The 19182-nt window shown below is 34.1% G+C and overlaps 1 protein-coding gene and 1 long non-coding RNA gene across 3 annotated transcripts; one reads left to right on the top strand and one right to left on the bottom strand.

The window, feature by feature from the left end:
- The first annotated feature begins 3402 nt into the window (after positions 1 to 3402).
- Positions 3403 to 4544, top strand: LOC120775469. The gene is made up of 3 exons (XR_005705332.1): positions 3403 to 4009; positions 4118 to 4370; positions 4446 to 4544. It is a non-coding gene; the product is annotated as an uncharacterized LOC120775469 (long non-coding RNA).
- Positions 4545 to 13182: 8638 nt separating this feature from the next.
- LOC120775650 (glucose-induced degradation protein 4 homolog) lies at positions 13183 to 19061 on the bottom strand. Of its 2 annotated transcripts, XM_040105907.1 has the most exons (4): positions 18344 to 19061; positions 17901 to 18063; positions 17679 to 17846; positions 13183 to 13558 (listed from the first exon to the last, which is right to left on the bottom strand). In XM_040105907.1, the coding sequence occupies exons 2-4, from the start codon at positions 18042 to 18044 to the stop codon at positions 13262 to 13264; spliced, it is 609 nt and encodes a 202-aa protein (XP_039961841.1). In that variant the 5' UTR covers positions 18045 to 18063; positions 18344 to 19061; the 3' UTR covers positions 13183 to 13261. The 2 variants fall into 2 exon arrangements, with proteins under 2 accessions (XP_039961841.1, XP_039961840.1); XM_040105906.1 differs by lacking the exon at positions 18344 to 19061 and having other exon boundaries at positions 17901 to 18297.
- Between the last annotated feature and the right edge of the window lie 121 nt (positions 19062 to 19182).

The following is a 19182-nucleotide window of genomic DNA, read 5'->3' as shown; positions in this document are numbered from 1 at the left end:
GGCGCTTATGAAGTAATGTCATGCACTGGCTTATCAGGTTTATTGAACATAATAATCTCTGCAGTTTAGCAGTAAATAGATACGTATTGTAGATTAATAGTAGCATTCATTATAGCAGTAAGTTTACTTATGTATAACATTTTGAGGAAGCTCGTTTAGTATTTAGCTGGTAACCAGATGATTTTTTAGACTTCAGTTTTTTTATTTCCCTTTTTTAGGTTCCCTTTCTGCTTCATTGGATGTGTCATATGGTTTAAAGACATCTTCTGAAAAAAACATTTGCTTCCACTTTACCGCTTTTGGCCCATGTCTGGTCTGCTATTCTGATGGAATGATGCTGAGTTCGGGTCGAGATGATATACTTATGACCTGCGGTAACGTTTCTTTTATTTCTTGTACTACTCCAGGCTACATATTGAATTGTGTTTGTCAAATTCATCATTTCTTTATCTAGCTTGGAATTACAACTTATTTTTACGTGATTATTAATATTGGATAGCATTTCCTTAAAGTGTTCCCATTCAGTGTTTTAATTTGTTAGTGTGAGTCATGGTACCTTAATAACAACACTTTCGTATAGTGTTACATATATTGGTGAATGTTCAGAAGTAATAATGGATACATGACCGGTTTGATCTCGCGGTGGCAGATGTGGCAATCTGTCAATGTCAGATCATATAATCATACGATTTGCGGATTGCGGACCGATTTACCACTCGAATCCCAAGAAGTACGAACTGTGATGCCTTTAGGGAAATTCTAGGGCCTGGATTGGATGATTGCAAGGAATATGTTCACTGCAGACTCAATCAAGTGGGCACTGGCCTCCTTCTCGAACTAGATATAAGTCTCCAGGGGCAGACTCAACCCACACCTGGTAGGATTGATGAGTGATAGCTTTGTGATGGCGTATATTCCAGAACCGTGGAGAATAGCTAAGGTAATCTTCATCCCCAAGGTAGGAAGGACTACACGCTTGCCAAATCATTCCGGCCAAATAGTCTCACTTCCTTCATGCTGAAAGGGATGGAAAACATTGTGGACAGTCAGCACGGGTTTTATTCCCTCTGCTATGGAGCCTAGTAGTAGAAGAGCTCCTTTAGGTGTTCACTAGCATAAAGATTCAGTTGAAAAGGGCTTAAGTCTATCAAAGGGATGGTGTAACATAGTAGGGTTAAATATCAACCCCGCAAACACCGTGGTCCCTTTTTTCTTCCAGTCTTAAGGCCTCTAACGCTCGGTGGCAGGGAGTTGGTGGTTTCTAAAGAAGTCAAATTCCTTGGTCTTACATTAGAATCAACCTTACGGTGGAGTAAGCATGTGGATGTAACACTGTCCAAGGCCACCAATGCACTCATGATGTACAGACGCCTAGCCGGCAGATCCGGGTGCAGCAAGCCAGGTATCTTAAGATGGCTGTATACCATAATCGTGAGACATAATCTGGGTGCCGGGGCATAAAGGTGTAACTGACGAACTAGACCGTTCTGCGTCCACGATGATGGGGTCAAAACCATGCATTGCACTGGGGTTCCACACTTTTAAGGAGCTGCTCTGCACGGAGGAGAGAGTGGGGAAAGAACAACATTGGAAGCAGGATATACAGGACACTGCAGCCTCAGGAAGCACTTGTCCACCATGGGCATAGTTTCTTGTAAAAACTGCCGGTTCGGCGACATGGAGAAGGAAACCCCAGAACGCTTGATTCTCGATTCTCCATCAATTTGCAGAAACAGCTAAGGGCCCTAGGTTCCATTTACATGGACAGGGTCCAGCAGGCCCCTGGAAATGTTCAGGATGCTGAACCTTGGTGACCATATGTGATATAGAGGAGGGCACAATAGACCGTAAGTCGCAGTGCAAAACCTCAATTTTTACTGTCTATCTTCGTAATCCAATCCTACGACTGTCTGGTCTAAGTAGCATGAACGTGTTAGGATTTATATCCGCCGAAGGACAATCCTTATTTCATTTAACCAATGTTAAGGCCTACACTACAGCAACAGAAAGCGTAGTCAACACCCACTTAAAAATATTACTCAAAAACATATAGATCGTAAGTGGCATAGAGAATAACCGATGTATTCAAATAACAACAAAAACACGCATAATACATCTAAACTGGACCTGTAAACGTATATGGCACACCGATATGGTTGCATAGATGTAGCTAAATGCAGCCGAAAAAGCTTTAGACTTGTCACAATACTGCACTGCTTATAATTACAGGATGTCTCCTGATGTCTCCAGTTAAACAACTACGTACATATATACATGCGTCACTATATTTCCAGTTAAGGGGGGAGCCTGCTTTAGAGGCTTCAAAAAATCTGTATTTTCAAGGATTTTTTTGGAAAGGAAAGAAATGTCTGATAGAAATTAAACTTTTAGGATTTATTCTTATATATTTGAAGAGTCTTCTCAAATTTTTTTATTATTATACGTTAGATATTCTTCATGTTTGAAGAAATTTACGGAGGCGCCTCGAGTGTGCAATTTCTGTGTGGCGGGCAAGTGCAGGTCGCAATTTTCATCTGAAACAAAAAAACAAAAGAAATTTTTAATTTTCAATAGTGTAATTCCTAGGTGAACCAAGAAAATTCAACAAAAAGTGAAAAATTCAACAATTTTTCGCAGATTAAAAACACATGCATTTAAAAAAAATTTACTTTAAATCGTTTAAAAACCGGATTAATGTTAACTTTCTTAAGGTATTTTAGGTTTACCTAGAAAGGAATTTAATTCCAAATACAACGCATTTTGATTCGTTTCGATAGGACGTTTACTTTTTTTCTTTCCTGCCCGCCAATTAAGAAAAATCGTAAACAAAAAAACCGAGAAATCGCGCCTCAAAGTTTTCGCTTTCTGCCCAATCGCTCATATAAATATCTGCTAGACGCTCGGTCACTATTTCCCTTCTAGCTCCGAAAATATTTCGAATTCCCATCTAAAACTTTGGGGGCATATTCTTAGATTACTTTTAAAGAGATTTAAGCAAAAACAAAATAATCGATTTTTTGAAGCTTCTAAAGCAGGCTCCCCCCTTAAGGAACACAATGCACTCCTCTACAAGCAATTTCACATTTTGACAATTGATTTCGCAGATCGGCCGAACCGATGAAATAAATTTCGATACAAGAATATGAAACGCAAAAAAAACTAATTCGGCAGATATGATTATTTGTCATAAAATTTCAAAATCTAACAAAATCAAAATGCGTCGGAAGCGCAAATTAGATAAAATTGTGTTAACACCATAACCACGATTATCGCGTGTATATCCCATTTATTTAGTTTTTTATTATTGTTAATAATTTTTGATTTTATTCAGTTTGTCAGTCAGTGTTTAAGCTTTCAACAAAAATTTGCCTTGTGGAAATAGTTAAGAATGGCATTTAATTATTTGGGACAAATAAGTTAAAAATTATGTTAAGAATATACACCCATAAATAAATCCGCAACTATATGACGATGTATAGTATTATTATCAATTGATAATAACAGGGAAATTATAATTATTCAGTTTTTGAATAAACAGATAATATTATCAAATAATGCCAGTTACTACATAAATCGTTAATAAACTGATAGGTCGAGGCGTAAGTACAAAATGTAACCTAGATTGAAAAAAGCCATATAATGACAATTGCAATTAACGCCTTAAAATTTCCTCAATTGAGTTTCGCTTAAAGCTTATGCAAATTTTAAATTCGCTTAAAGGAGAATGACCCGTCAGCATACTAGGCTACAACTTGCAACAAAATAGATCGGATCCCGCTAATAGTCATTTGGAAATCTAAAGGCAAGGAATATGAGAAGACGTCAATAAGTTTCCCCCGGTACACTCGTAAAAGGACAAGAGTAACGTCAACGTCGAGCTGCTAATATCACAGGAAACACGATGTTGTACCATTAGACTAGATTAGTAAGGTTCATTATACATAATTTTTGATTGTGCACATATTGGCAATGAATCTGTTAAAATTTCGAAGAAAAATTTGAAGAGTAGGTAAGTTTTTAATATTTTTTTAAAAGAATCTTTTCAAAACAAGAAAAATTGAATAATTGTAAGGCAAAGCATTAAATATATTTAGTATATTATTGAAATTTCATTCAGGCACATTTATTTCCTCGGTATATCCACGGATCCACGGATGTTGTTGTTAACCTAGCTGTGTAGCTTTTATCAAAGTTACCAGCAGAAGAAGCGCCAAAGCATTTTTATTAATGAATATGACCCAATACAGGACATGTCTATACCGCACCAGGTGGTGAAGATTGCAAAAAAAGTTGGACCAGGCGTAGGTGCCTTCAGGAAGTATTCGCCAATAAGACTAAAAAGGGGTGAAAGTCATGGACACTTGTGAAAGGTAAACATTTTATAAATTTTATTTGTATAATGTATGTTAATACATTAACTTGCATATGCTTGTGCTATGTTTTAGTGACAAACCAGTAGACGGAGATCAAGCTCGAAAGAACTAGAGGACAAAAAAATTGCGTTTTTTTATTTCAGTGGCATTGTAACTACTTATCATAAAATAAACTAACGAACAATTTGTTTTGCTTATTGTATAATTCAAAATAATTAATGGTGCTCTGTGTAAAATTTGCAGAGTCTCGCTACTATGTACATACATAAGTGATACGCTTTTTTGGGCTTAAGCCTTTCTTTCCATTTACTTTGAGCGATAACAGCCATGGCTTCAGTGTTCACATGGTCAGATAGTCTTTCCATATGAGACTTTATATTTTTTGATTGATGCTGCAATTGAGTCAATTTCGAGATCGCGTTCAAGATCGTACCAAGGCGCATTAACGGCGCATCTTAAAACTTTGGAATCGCTGAATTTGTACAACAGTACAACTAGGGCTTGAGCAGCCCCAAAGTTGTATCCCATAAGTCCAAACTGGTCTGAACACCTGCTTTTAGATTATAATCTTGTGGTATGTAGATAAGGCAGAGCTTCTATCCAATAACCAATACATGTTTCTGAATTTTAATTATAATTCTTCTTTTTTTATTTTAGACATGTGTTGTGATATGGTATTTGCACATCATTTAAGTACAGACGCATAGTATATCTAGTATTGTTGTATCTGAAATCAATATGTACTGTTTTAGTTACGTTTAATTTTATTTACCAATTAGCTGTCCATTCAAATATGTTGTTTAAATCTTGCAATTGTGGAGTGATATTTTCGAAAGCTAAACTGATGCACCGGTATCAGTTTCCTCTCTTCAATTATGTTGTTAAGACGCAAAGTAAGCATTTGTTCCAAAAATTTTGAAAGAATGGGCAGGAGAGATATGGGCCGATACGAAGTAATGTCATGCACTGGCTTATCAGGTTTATTGAACATAATTATCTCTGCAGTTTAGCAGTAAATAGATACGTATTGTAGATTAATAGTAGCATTCATTATAGCAGTAATTTTACTTATCACGTTTTGAGGAAGCACGTTTAGTATTTAGCTGGTAACCAGGCGATTTTTTAGACTTCAGTTTTTTTATTTCTGCACATACCTCATCGTTAGTTATTAGAGAAATTTCGGTGTAATTCTCGTAAGTATACGTATGAGGTTTAAAGACATCATCAAGGTACTCCGAAAAAAACATTTGCTTGCCCTATACCGCTCTTGGCCCATGTCTGGTCTGCTTTTCTGATTGGATGATGCTGAATTACGAGTAGAGAAAATTTTTTTGTACACTTCCAAAGTGAATAATCATTCCTATGGTCTTTAAAAAAAAACTTTTCAGATAATCCATAAGAGTTCGGTTTCTAAATATCGCATAAAAAGCATTTAACTATTTAAGGCTACTATATGTTCAACAAACCCAATTTCTCCTTTAAGCTTTACGCCAGCATTCCAAATGTTCTAGACTTGGATTATATATGGCCGAAAGTAATTTATTTTGGCGGAAGTTTTTAGTGAGCATGCACTAGCTGAACTTGCGGTCAAAAAGCGTGGATTTAAAAGTGGTGATTTTGACTTAATAGACTAAGAACGTACTGGGAGGCCTTACTGGATAAAGATTGATACATACATAAGAAATTCTCACAGAATCTTTGGGAGTCACTCAAGCAGCCATATCAAAACGTGTAAATGCTGTTTGAAAGCAATAGAAATAAGTCAGTTTTGCGTGTTTGTGACTGGTGATGAAGAATAGTATCCATTTCGGCAACTCTAAACGCAAAAATCATAGGTGAAACTTACTTGACCAATCAAAATCGGCCAAAGCCGAATTTCTATAATATATTTAAATTACTCAATACTTATAGTTTTAAATTAATTAATTTGAAAAATTAAATTCGCTTATATTTGTACAAATTGTGTAAATATTAAGAATTAGCAAATTGATGTACTTAGTATTGTAAATTATACAATGTATAACAATATAAACCCATATATAAGGTTTTTACCAAACAAATAATGTTTATATAGCAAATACCATACATATATTTTGCCAAAAAATTATTAGATATGAATAATAATATTTAAAAGCTAATTTAAAACAATTACTAAAAATTTGTAAAAATAATTGTAAGAAGGAAAATTCAGTTTGTAATATATATATAAATGGTAATATTTAGAAACTAAAAAATTGTAAAAATAGAAAGGAAAAATATAACTGTTATGTATAAACATGTAAACTTAAAAAAAGGATTAAATAAAAACAAATGAAATGAAAATTTCAATGAAACAAATAACATATCAACCGGTTTTCTTTAACTCGTAAGTGACCATAACATTAACCAAACAAACTATTTTCAATAAAAGATGACTAACCAAACAAATAGCCAATAAAACAGACGCTATTAACCGAGAAAAGATAGTTTTCCAAAATAATTTGCAAATTAGAGACAGAAAATATATGTAGCATTTGCGCAAAATAAATTAGAGAGAGCGAGTGAGCTAATCACACCGACGTGTAGTGAAAGAGGAGAAATAATTACTTTTTCCCGAGGCTAGAACAATTAATAATTAATTTGTAATTAATGCATTATTATCCGATAAGTTTGGATAATAATGTTAATTACTTACTGATAACCTATAGGTGACCGGTTATCTAACTTTTACCCGTCTTGTAGAGTACAGCTCAGGAAAGGAAAAATACCAAATATCTATCCTTAGATGAAGTGGAGTTTCCTGATATTCTGGAGTGTCTTCAGGATTTCACGTGCCTTTAGAAAGGCTAATTTCACCGTGGAGCGGTTGTGAATATATTGGTTTCTGTTGTAGAGTCAGTCTCTATGCATTTTTGTTAAAGTTTGACAACTTTTTTTAATTTATTTTTTTCTGAACCACCAACATCTCCAGAATATTGTGTTAAAGTTTTAGGTCATTCGGAGAAAGACTTAGAAAGTTACAGCAGGTTGAATAACGGTACCTCTAACTTAGGTTTGCGCGCCTTCCAGCTACCTGCGCTGAGCGGTAAAAACTTTGAATCGATTTTCCCAAATATATCATTTTTAAAGTCGGTGACCAGCCTACAGAAAAAACTACTGCATTGATCGTTTTGAAATTTTGTACAAATATTCTAGATATATATAGCTCTCGAATGATGTCGAGTTTATTTTAATTACTAACAAATTTTTTCGTCTAAAATCGTCATTTTGGCTTGAAAATGGTACCAAAAATTGAAAAATTTTAAAATTAAAAAAAAAAACTCGACGTCAATTGAAAGATAAACTAATAAACTAAAGAAAGCATTTTGATTTTTTGGTTTAAGATGATCCAGTCATGCTGTAGGCTGGTCACCGCACAAAAACTTCTTTTCGAGGTGCCTGCGGAGATCGACGATAAATCCGTAATTCCTCGCTATTTTTCGATAAAACTTTTTTAAGTATCCTTCAAATGTTGTACTTTCATATAATAGTAAGTAAAATAAAGCTACAGCAATAATTTTTTCTAAAAAAATTCTTGAAAAAAGGTCTTTTTTCGACGAAACAAACCTTATCCCTTAACAAAAGCCATGTTATTCAAATGCACCGAAACGTTGCTTGGAGTATGAGCAAAGCCGTTATTGAAATTTCTATTTTGGAAGCGAGAATCGTGCAGACAAGACAATAATTACAAATCTGATTAATGCCGCCTAAGAAAATACAAGGTGCGTTCCAAAGTAAACAGGACTTTTTGAATCTAGCGCCTCTGGTGGCGCCATCTATATGTCGACTAGTGCGTTAGAATCTGCTATCATTATCGATTGTCCAGTGAGAATTTCATGACATTTCATTGATTGGAAGTGAAGTTAATGCGTTTTAAGTGTCAGTATGCTTGTGTTATCGGTGCGAAAATGAGCTTCGAACAAAGAGCTAACATTAAATTTTGTTTTAAAATTGGTAAAACTTTTACCGAAACGTTTCAATTGATGAAACAAGTTTATGGCCGTGATTGCCTATCCCGTAGCAGAGTGCACGGGTGGTTTCAACTTTTTCAAAGTGGTCGTGAGGACATAAATGACGATCAACATGTGGGCCAATGAAAATCCGTGATCACCGGAAATTCCGAAATTCCATCGAAACTGTGCGTGAATTCATAAAAAATCAGTCGAAATCATCATTGAAATTCATTTAAATGGAATTGAACATCTCTAAAGCATCGGTTTATCTTATTTTGACCGAACATTTGGGATTACGAAAGGTATGTACACGGTTTATACGGCACAAATTGACTGATGACCAAAAATTGCTCAGAATCCAACATTCGAAGGGCGATTATTTGACAAAAAATCACATTTTAACCATTAAAAACTACCCGTATCCACCTAATATGACACCGTGCGACTTCTTCCTTTTCGGAAAAATGCATTTGCCAATGAAATGAATATTCTGCAAAAAAAATTTTGTTCGTTCATACCGTTCCAAAAATATTGAATTTTTTGTGCCATACGTTTTAAGAGCGGCAGGGGGACAAATAATTCGCTATCTTTGGAATGGTATGAATGAACAAAATTTTTTTTTTGCAGATTATTAAAGGTGAATATTTTCCGCGTTGTGTCACATACTTTTCAGTTTTTTTTGTCGTGAAGAACACATGAAAATTTCAATGGTTTAACAAAATATTATGTAAAATATTATTATTTAAACAAATGGATCGTGAAAAAATATCCTAGTACGAACATTTCTTTGACTTCACAAAATTTCATCGATTTATCTCTAGTAGTTTATGAGAAAATAATTTTACAATTTTATAGTGCACTAAATTTCAACCTTAAATAACTTTAACAAAAAATTTAATTTTGAAGAAATATTTATATCACGGGATATGCGGTGATTTTGCGAAATTTTCATGGACCACTTAGTTTGACCCAGTTCCTATATAGCTGCGTTAATATGTGGACCGATATCAAACATTTTCAGCATTAAATTATAGTATATAGTATGCAGGTATAAAATGAAAGAGGATGTTTGGAAATGTGTATATTTTTATATGGGGACCAGAAGACGTATCTCCCTAATTTCATCAGTTTTATTTAAAATAGATTATTTCTGAATTGCATTAAGATTTCTTAAATATTGGCAGATAAAGTCAACAGAAAGTTCCCAAATATTTATATAAGGTATATGGAATCTAAGGGAAATATTTACCAGATTTTCCCCAAGAGCATGCTGACATCAAAAAAATATTATCTTCGAATTTCAGATTGTCCGAAAATAATAGAAAATCAGCCATATGCACTGGGATGCATGTATTTGGGTCCGATCCCTGAAAAGTTATAGTCTGATATCGACAATGTTTGGGCGTATGACCAAATAGGACAGCAATGTTTTACTCTGATAACTGCGTTGATGTTTGATTTGTATGTACATTATAAAATTTTAAAGTGTGTTATAGAGGAAATATGTGTGGTTGTCATCCGATTTCTCCCATTTTCACAGTGTGTAATAGAATTGTTTGCGAAACTTCATCTTTGGGGAAAGGCTGTGGTTATTATCTAATTTTTTACCTACTTTCAGAGTGCATGGAGAAGTACTAAAAAGTTTTTCTCTAGGCAAATTTGGTTGAGTTAGATTTAAAAGATATGTACAATTAACTACTTAAAAAATTAGTGCACAGGTATCTCTCGCCACTGTGATCACCTGTATCAAATTACAATTTTATACTTTTATTTGGTGCTTATTTTTTATTTTATTTTATTAAAGCTTACATAATAAACAAATTATTATATAAACTATAGTACGCAGCACTAGCATCATAGGCTTTCGGCTGACTGGTGGGATAATAGTTGGGTTCATTAAAAGCTGAGCAGGATCATCATTGTTGATAGAGATTATATAAGCTGTCTTCCATTTTGTCTTTTTTACAAAGGCAGTCCAGATTCAGGCAATATGTTTTTTATCGGAGATGTTGGTAACAAATAGTCTTTTTCTTACATATTGACAATGTTGCTTAAATGAATACTTAGAGTCTAATATTAAGCCTAGGAACTTAAAACTATCTGTACAGATTAAATTTATATTATTAACGGTAAGTGCGGGTGTATTCATGATGTTTCTTACAAATATGTAATAACTTAGATTTAGAGGAAGAAATTGACGTGCCCGAAGAACCGGACCAATGGAATAAGAGGGATAAGATTTTAGAAAAGGAAGACGTAACAACGGACAGATCGGAGGAATTAGAAAATAATACTAAATCATCAGCATAGATTTGGTGACTGATATTAGGGAAGTCAGATAAAATTGTACTGATTTTGAAGTTCTAAGGCTATATCTTGCGGATATAGTAGATTGCCACGAGGAGAATTGAGGAGAGAAATCGGAAAAAAGGAGGTTAAACTAGTGAACTTTTGAAATAACTTAAAGTGAAAGATTCATTAGGAGGGGAATAGGCACAAATAATGATGACTTTATATTCCACTGAAGGATGGATAACATGGATAGAAAAATAAAGAAAAAGTAATAATGTGAGGTTATGGGAATTTATTGTTCCATCAACGAGGGAGACGGAGATGAAAGGGAGGAGGAAGTTGGATAGGTGTTATGAGCAAGAGGGGAGATGGCAAAAGATGCCAGGGGAGATAAGGTGTGTGAGGAGGGCGATGAGATGTGGGAAAGTGGAGAGAAAGATGGGGAGGGGGAAGAATCCAAGGATGGAGAGTATAGAAGAGGGGAGTTCTTTGAAGTTTCTGGAAGTTCTATGTGATGCAATGGATTGTTGGTGGAGGATGAATCGTTGTTGTTTTTTGTTGTTGTTGCGTTATTATTGAGGTTAGTGTTTTTTGATATTGAAGTATTATCTTTGTTATTAGGATGTTTTGAATTTGTATTTATATCACTGTTAGTTTGCATTTTTGCCACGTTGGCGAAGGAGAAGGGGGCTGGGGTGGAAGGAAGTTGATTTTTATACATGGTAATGGCGTCACGCATGGTGCATTTGTGTATAGTTTTAATTTTTAATATTTCTTTCGATTGAATAAATTTAGGTCAAGTATTTGAGGACGAGGGGTGTTCACCTGCGCAGTTTGCGCAGTAAACTCTGGTGCAATCAGAAGGAGGAGAGTGGTTAGGAGGAAGGTTGCAAATGACACAGGAAGGAGTTTTTACGCAGTGTTTAGCGGTGTGTCCTAATAGCTGACAAGTTTTGCAGCGCATAGGATTAGGGTAGTACGGACGGACATCTAGGGTTCTCCAGGCTACATCAATTCTGTTAGGAAGTGTATATTTATTGAATGTTAATAATACGGCACCAGTAGGTACACGAACGCCTTTAACTATTTTGTTAAACTTGTGGACTGCAGAGACACCTTGTTCCTTGAGACCTTCAATTATTTCATCGTCGCTAAGTTGGCAAATAAAGGGGGCATAAATTGTGCCCTTGACTGAGTTAAGGGTGCTGTGAAGAGCAACTTCAACAGCACCTGCACCGGGTAGATTCTTAGTGAAAAGGAATTTATCAGCAATTTTTTTGATTTTTTACAAGGAGGAGTAGGCTGCCATCGCGAAGTGACGAGACGTTGTTAATATCTTTACTGATAGATTGAATACCTTTATAAATCGCGAAGCAGGAGATGGAAGTAATAGGTTTACTGGCATCCCGCGACTTAATGACGAGGTATTTGGGGTCATCCTTCTTTGTTATGGGGAGTTCCGGAAATGGGTCCAACGTTGATTGTTCAGGCTTTTTTGTTTTAGTCTTCTGGGCTGAGGATAATAGGGCAAACCTATTATCACCCAGATTGTTGGCCCCAGGGGGCATTGTGAAAATATTACTTCTTCTGTATGCAAAAATGTATGAATGTAACACAAGTTAATAATAAGAAATAAACACAACGAGAAATTAACAGTAAAAAAGTTATTTGTGCACAACTGTAAAGTAGCGTTATAAAACAGACACCGCTAGAATGACCGCGAGAGAAAAAGAAAAATCCGACCGTACGGTTTGACAATTCGGTTGCGACTGATTTGGTGCTTAATTATGGCACTTTATGAGATTTCGCTTAAAGGCCCTTTGTGGGCGTGGCAATGGACCGCTTCCGCCTATCTGCAATACCAACCCTCCTTGAATATCATGGAACACGTTTACAAAGTTTCATTAAAATATCTTAATTTTACTCGCTTGCACGGACGATCACCCTGATCAATTATATTATTAATAAGTACATACATACATATGTATATCGTCACCTAAAATGCAAAATAACGTATCATTAAAAAAATTGAAATTGAGTTTTTTATTGCTTATGATTCACTACATCATATTACATATGGGTAGCATTTTCGGCTCCACTGCCTGATATAACCAAAACTCAAATTTTCCATTATATAATTTTTCCTTCGCCTGTAAACTTATGAAAATTGATGTTATGTTATTTTGGATTTTAGATGACGATTATATCTCCATATCTATCTCGATGACTATTAAACTTTGTGGAACATGTTGCGAAAGTGTAATAAAGCATTTACTTTAAATATATTCAGAATATATAACTCTAAAATTTAAAAATAGGCAATCTTATTTTTGGGTATACGATTACGGCTACCGCACGGCCATATTACTGGCGATAGTATAAATACACTATAGAGATGTAACGTTATGCTGACTTCTGTTTAAAAACAACTGAGCAAACTTGATTTCGTTCATTATTCTATCTTTTGTATTATGCACTGTTGACTAAAGAATTCCAAAATATTATTGGCTGAGAAGCCAGAAATAATAATAATTAATATACTCAAATTATATGGAAATATTTTTATTAGATAAATATTTATTGTACATATAACTTAATGATAACAAATAAATTACACTATTCATTTTATCTAAATTCATACACGTCTGAAGAATTTTCTGATATGTGTTCTAATTCAATAGATTGATATAGCTCTGATGAGCGGTGATAATAATAACCTTCCACTCTGCCAGTAGATTTTGTAAAGCAAATATAATAAAATCCAGCGAAAGACGCCCCATTTATATCCTTTATCGTATGATCTGGCACTAGGAAATGTTCTTTCCATCGCATGAATACATAGTCGCTATTCGCCAATTTTTTAAAGTCAAAATTATCTGAATTAAATGATTCTTCATACTCAGAAAAAGCGGCAAATTTGCTCTGAAAATAGAAAAAGGAAACAAATAATAATGAATTTCATAATGAAATTAAATGAATGTCTGGTTGATTGAGGATCCCATCAAATTCGAATGAGTCTTATATGAAATATTGTGAAACATTAGCTGGCCTCCATTAGCAAGTTCACTGCTCACTTCTGCTCCCTTGTTAAACAACAAATATATGTATGTATGTAAGAACTACAACAAATGTATTGAGTTAAATTCCTACAAGAGAGTATGCGGACACCTCATTAAAGTGGTATAACCGATATCTTCAATGCTATCAAGTTTTGTTTTGCATATTTTAGATCAAATTTTATTATTATAAATGATTAAGATGACAAATTAGAACACACTTTTTTATTTTCTTGTATTTTCAAAACTTAAGCCTTAAAACCAATCATATAGAGTAAAGTCAGCTGGATGTTCAAAAATCCTGATATTCGTTATGTAGGCTGGGCCAAGTTTTCTCTTAAGGGGTTAGGAGTAGTTAGAATATTCAAAAAATTCATTTTTTTTTTTGCATTTTCGTTAAGTGTAATATCGTAAAGATTTGAAAATTTCACGTTGATCCGATAATTAGTTTTTGAGTTATTCGACAAATAACAAAGACAGCTCGGACACTTCAAAGCGCTAGTGTGAAACTTTAAACGCGTTTTTCTCAAAACTATGTTTTTTGAACCGGTGACAACTGCAACTCGAAAACCGTTCGGTAGATTTTAATGAAATTTGTACAGCTTTTAGAATACATAATAAACTCGGGTCTGATCGAAGGATTTTATTTTTTCGAAAATTTCGATTTTTTAAGACCAACTGTTGATTTTTTCGCAAAAATTTAGAAAAAAATTTCCTGAGGCCGCCATTTTGTCAATTTTGAAAAAAAAATCCTTCGATCAGGCCCATGATTATCTATTTATAAAACTAATTTTTTTTATCCGATTGATTTTAAATGAATCTCCAAGGACTTATGCTTGTCACCGCAAGTACCTTTTTTTTGGAACAGGGTCAACACAAACAACTATAACTTTGGAAATTAATTATTTTTTTTTTTTTTTAATTTGTGTGACTTCAAGTCAACACATCCTATAATAATGCCATATTACTACTTTTTTAAAATAACATGATTTAATAGCAAAAAAAAAATACTGAAAACTCTCATTTTTTCGCTCCTCTGACTACCCCTAACCCCTTAAATTTTTCTATCCTAAGCACAAAGATACACTGTTATAAGCAAAACACGCTCTCTTACTTTCATTGGGATAATGTTCGAAAATCTTTATATTAAATATATATTTTTTAAAGTCAAAAGTTAACTATTGGTTCCGGGGCCCAAATATTCGGTATCTAGGGGCTTGAACAGTTTTTATTGGATTTAAATAATTTATAGTCATAAGGTGGCACACACTAAAGACATTATTCGTTATATTGATTGCTTCTTGATTTGTGTACTGGAAACTGTACGAAACAACTGGAATTTAAATATTGTGTATAACTTATTAGAGGGCGGATCTAAGCCCACTTTTCCAAAAAATTTTGCCCACAGGTGTTCCTTACTACAGCGATACTCTGTACCAAATTACAGCTTTATATCATAATTTATTGCTAAATTATGACCCTTTATATGTGTTCGGTTAATTGCGATTTGTGGGCGTGGCAGTGCACAGTGGTCGGTCTTGAATGGAATCAGCGGCCAAAAATACTTCCACTGCCTACTTAAAAGTGAAACTTTTGCCAAAGCTTTTTTAAATCTCTCTCTCCCGTTTCCCACTCCGCCACCCCCCGATGGTAACAAATTTTAATTAATTATATTGAATTAAAAAAGTTGATAAACGAAAAATTAATTAATTATAATTAATCAACTAAATCAAAAACTGATTTTAATAAAATTGATTTACTTTCGCATGATAGTTTCTTTGACTGGTGATGAAAGGATCTAAGCTCAAAGCAATCGGTTTAGCAAGTCCTGATTTGTAGCGATCCATTAGTTCTTTCATGTATGATGGAGTCGGAACACCTTAACGTCTTTATTGCTTGACTCAGCACATTCTTCTGAAAGCTCTTCAATTGAAACTGGTGCATATTGAATAACATCGGGAGCGTGAATTAAAATGTTACGGAGTGACGAGGGAAGATAATACCAGGAGTATTTTGAAATTAATTCCTTTGCCGGATCTCGCGCAAATCGAGTGCATTGAGGGTTGATTAAACTGATTCCTTTTGAATTCGAACAGGACGGCAATAGCGGGTGGGCGAAGGTCTGCTGTTTTTCCAAATTTGTTTGTGCTTTTCATCATTTTGCGATTTTATTATCAGTTGTACAGGGAAATATGTCGTGACAAATAAATTATTGTCTTCCAAATTATTATTTTAAAATTTCTGCTTATGTTCGCTCTGAGCAGAATTGCCTTCAAAGCCACATATTCCTATTGATAATAGGTAATTAGAGGACTCATTCCCTTCATTAATTACATTTGTGACGCAATGTGGTACAATAATATTTTTTTTTTCCCAACTTCAACATCAGATTCTGAGACCTTTATTTGCTCAGGATAACTATTTTTCCTTTAAAATGTTATCATAGCAGGGTAAAAAGTTAATATCAAGTTTTTTGTTAACGAAGCTTCTAATAAGTAGATACTGAAGCTTTATTAAATTTGCTTCAGTGATAAGTGATATTACTTCACAAATTTTCTAAACACCAAAATTCAAAAATATATAGGCGTGAAAGTTTACACCGATATGACGTGCCTAAATGAAAGTACGTATAAAACAAACATTTGATAAAAGTGAGGAAATGTTAAAATGAAAACCAAAGCTCAAATATGTATACATATGAATGATGGAAAAAACATAAAAAACAATAAAATATGCAAGAGTATTCATAAAAAAAAAATTATAAAAAATAACACACAAAAAATCGTATGCCTGGTAGGATAACATGAATAACAAAGAGAGTTGCAAAACGTTGCAGCTGAAATCAGAAGCATAGACATAGTGTTTCTGTTGTCTCACTTCTCACGCTTTTCGTTGCGTGTACGAATGGGATAGAGCAAAAATGTATTTGCATAGTTTCGTTGGTTTTTTAAGAAATAGCTTTGACACAACAAGATAGAATAATAATTTTTATACAAGTTACAGCTTGCACGGATGACCTGACCGACAGACGGATAGACAGACAGTCAACTTTCAGCTTTACAGCTTTTTTCATTATGCTGATCATTTATATATTAGGTTGTCAAAAAAGTCTTGCGGTATTTTCGCTAGTTGGCACTGAAAGCGCGTAGTTCTAGTTTTATTAGTCGCATCGGGTCATGCTGTACCTTTTTGGAAAGCTCATTTCACGCGTTAACACGTGTTTAATTGATTTCGTTTCTTTTCAATACAGTTTTCATTTCCACCGCACAACGATGGTTTCAACGTTTTCTTTTTGGTGTAGAGGTGGTCGAAGATGCGCCACGCTCCGGAAGGCCTGTCGTCGAAAATTGCGATAAAATCGCTGAATTGGTGGAAAGAGACCGACATAGTAGCAGCCGTAGCATCGGTCAAGAGCTGGGCATGAGTCATCAAAAACTCATTTCAATTTCAATAAAAAAAATTCAATAAAAATACCGCAAGACCTTTTTGACAACCCATTATATATAACCTATCTCGATTAGTTTTAGGTGATACGTACAACCGTTAGGTGAACAAAACTATAATACTCTGTAGCAACTGGTTGCAAGAGTATAAAATGCAAAATAAAGAGTTACATCAACGCGAAAAAAAAATTTTCCACTACGAAAGTATCACAAAACTATTGTACATGAGACAAAAGACTTGGTACAATTTGTTCAATTCGCGGGAAATTAAAGCTTGTATGAGCGAAAATAATACGTAACCAATAAAGTATTACTATGAGTAAAAAATAGGAAGACTTTGATGTCTTCAATTGCCTCAAAACGATCTGGAGCGGTCGTTTGAGTTTGCTGAATAGGCAGGAGTCACATGGAACTAAATCATGGTGGTTTCGGCACGATATTAGTTGAGTACATTACATAGGCATCATTAAAATTTATCTTTAAATAAAACGCCTAAAAACATATATTTAATAAAAAACAACTTAGTCTGGAAATCATTCTTACCCAATGCCCTTTGTCCACATCCTCATCCGCTTCCCACTTTCTGGTTAAAAATGGATATTTCTTCGATATTATTTCTCCATCAAAAAATGTTGTCAGAGTTGGAAATTCGAAAGTCAGTCCATTAATTTTTAAATAACCACATAAAAATGAATTTTGCAAATCGATATGCTAAAATATAAAAGGTAATATTATTTTAACCACGCATATATTTATTGGCAATACCTGTAGAACAACTTCCACGTCATATGAATTTCCTTGAGACTTTTGGAATCCTTTAAACTTTGATCCACTATATAACATAGTCTCTCGAATTCCATCCTGAGATGAATTGGAAGGAAGTGCTGGTATCGCATAACTTACAGGCATATTTTATAGAAATTTTGAACTGAAAATAGACGTAATACTAATTTTTAAATGCATCTAGCAATCAGAAATTATTTATGATCATATTATTATGATTATTATTGTATACACTGGCAAACAAAACAACAGCAGAACAAAGTGTTTATTAAGTAAGTTAAGTGTTTATTGCCACAAATTCAGAAAATAGTTACATATTTCTTCTATCACCTATAGTTTTTTTTGCTATGAGGATTTTTGATAAAAAAAAAACCGCGATAGATACTATATATTATTGTCATATTATTTTATTAACCAAAGAGTACCTTAAAATGTTACAATCGATGTTTTTCGGCGATATTTTGTTTTTGGAGTTCGTTCACTGGGTCTAAAAGCTGTTTAGACTTCGGTTCAATACCTTTAATATTCGTTGGGCAATAATAGCAATCTGTAACATGGTCTTTAGGTTCTCTCCAAATGAAAGGCACTGCAATGGGCATTTTACGATTTGAACCTTTTAACTAAGCTGTTAACAGTGTTACACCAGTTATACAACAGATATGAAGGGTCCATGCATTGTCTTGATCCCCAACTTTAACACCAAAATACAGTTCGTAAGCTTTTAGTACAAGCGGAGTAAAATTACGTTTTTGCGATTTAAAAGGAAATTTTTTATTTGGGCATTTAATATCTTGATATTTCATTTTAATGAAATGACGCCGAGCAGGTTCAGGTTTCAGTTAAAAATATCTAACGTTATGCCAACAATTTTCATTAAAATATTAACTATAACATATATACCATTTGCACACATTTATACTATTATTCTATCTATACTTTCTATTCCTACCTAACTACTATTCCAGCCTACCTTCATATAATATTTTGCCTGTCGAGATGTCCCGTAATAATAATAAGCGATGTACATAGGTGTCACTGGAGTACTAGAGAAGAGTCAATAAATAAAGTGTTTTTCATTTTAAGGGGTCAGTAGGGTAAACCTGTGTTTTGAAATTTTAGAAATCCTTATTCTACAATAGAACTTTTTTCACATATCATGAGGTATATCGTGGAGTGTATAAAGTTTTTTTTCGGAATTTTTTGATGGCATCTATCGGAGAAATGGCTGGGTGAATGAAAGGTTTTTTTCACTGGCGGACACGAT

Source organism: Bactrocera tryoni, chromosome 4 (assembly GCF_016617805.1).
Source record: "Bactrocera tryoni isolate S06 chromosome 4, CSIRO_BtryS06_freeze2, whole genome shotgun sequence".
NCBI lineage: Eukaryota > Metazoa > Arthropoda > Insecta > Diptera > Tephritidae > Bactrocera > Bactrocera tryoni.
The sequence above is the reverse complement of the archived record's forward strand: the minus strand, read 5'-3'. Positions and strand labels throughout refer to the sequence as shown.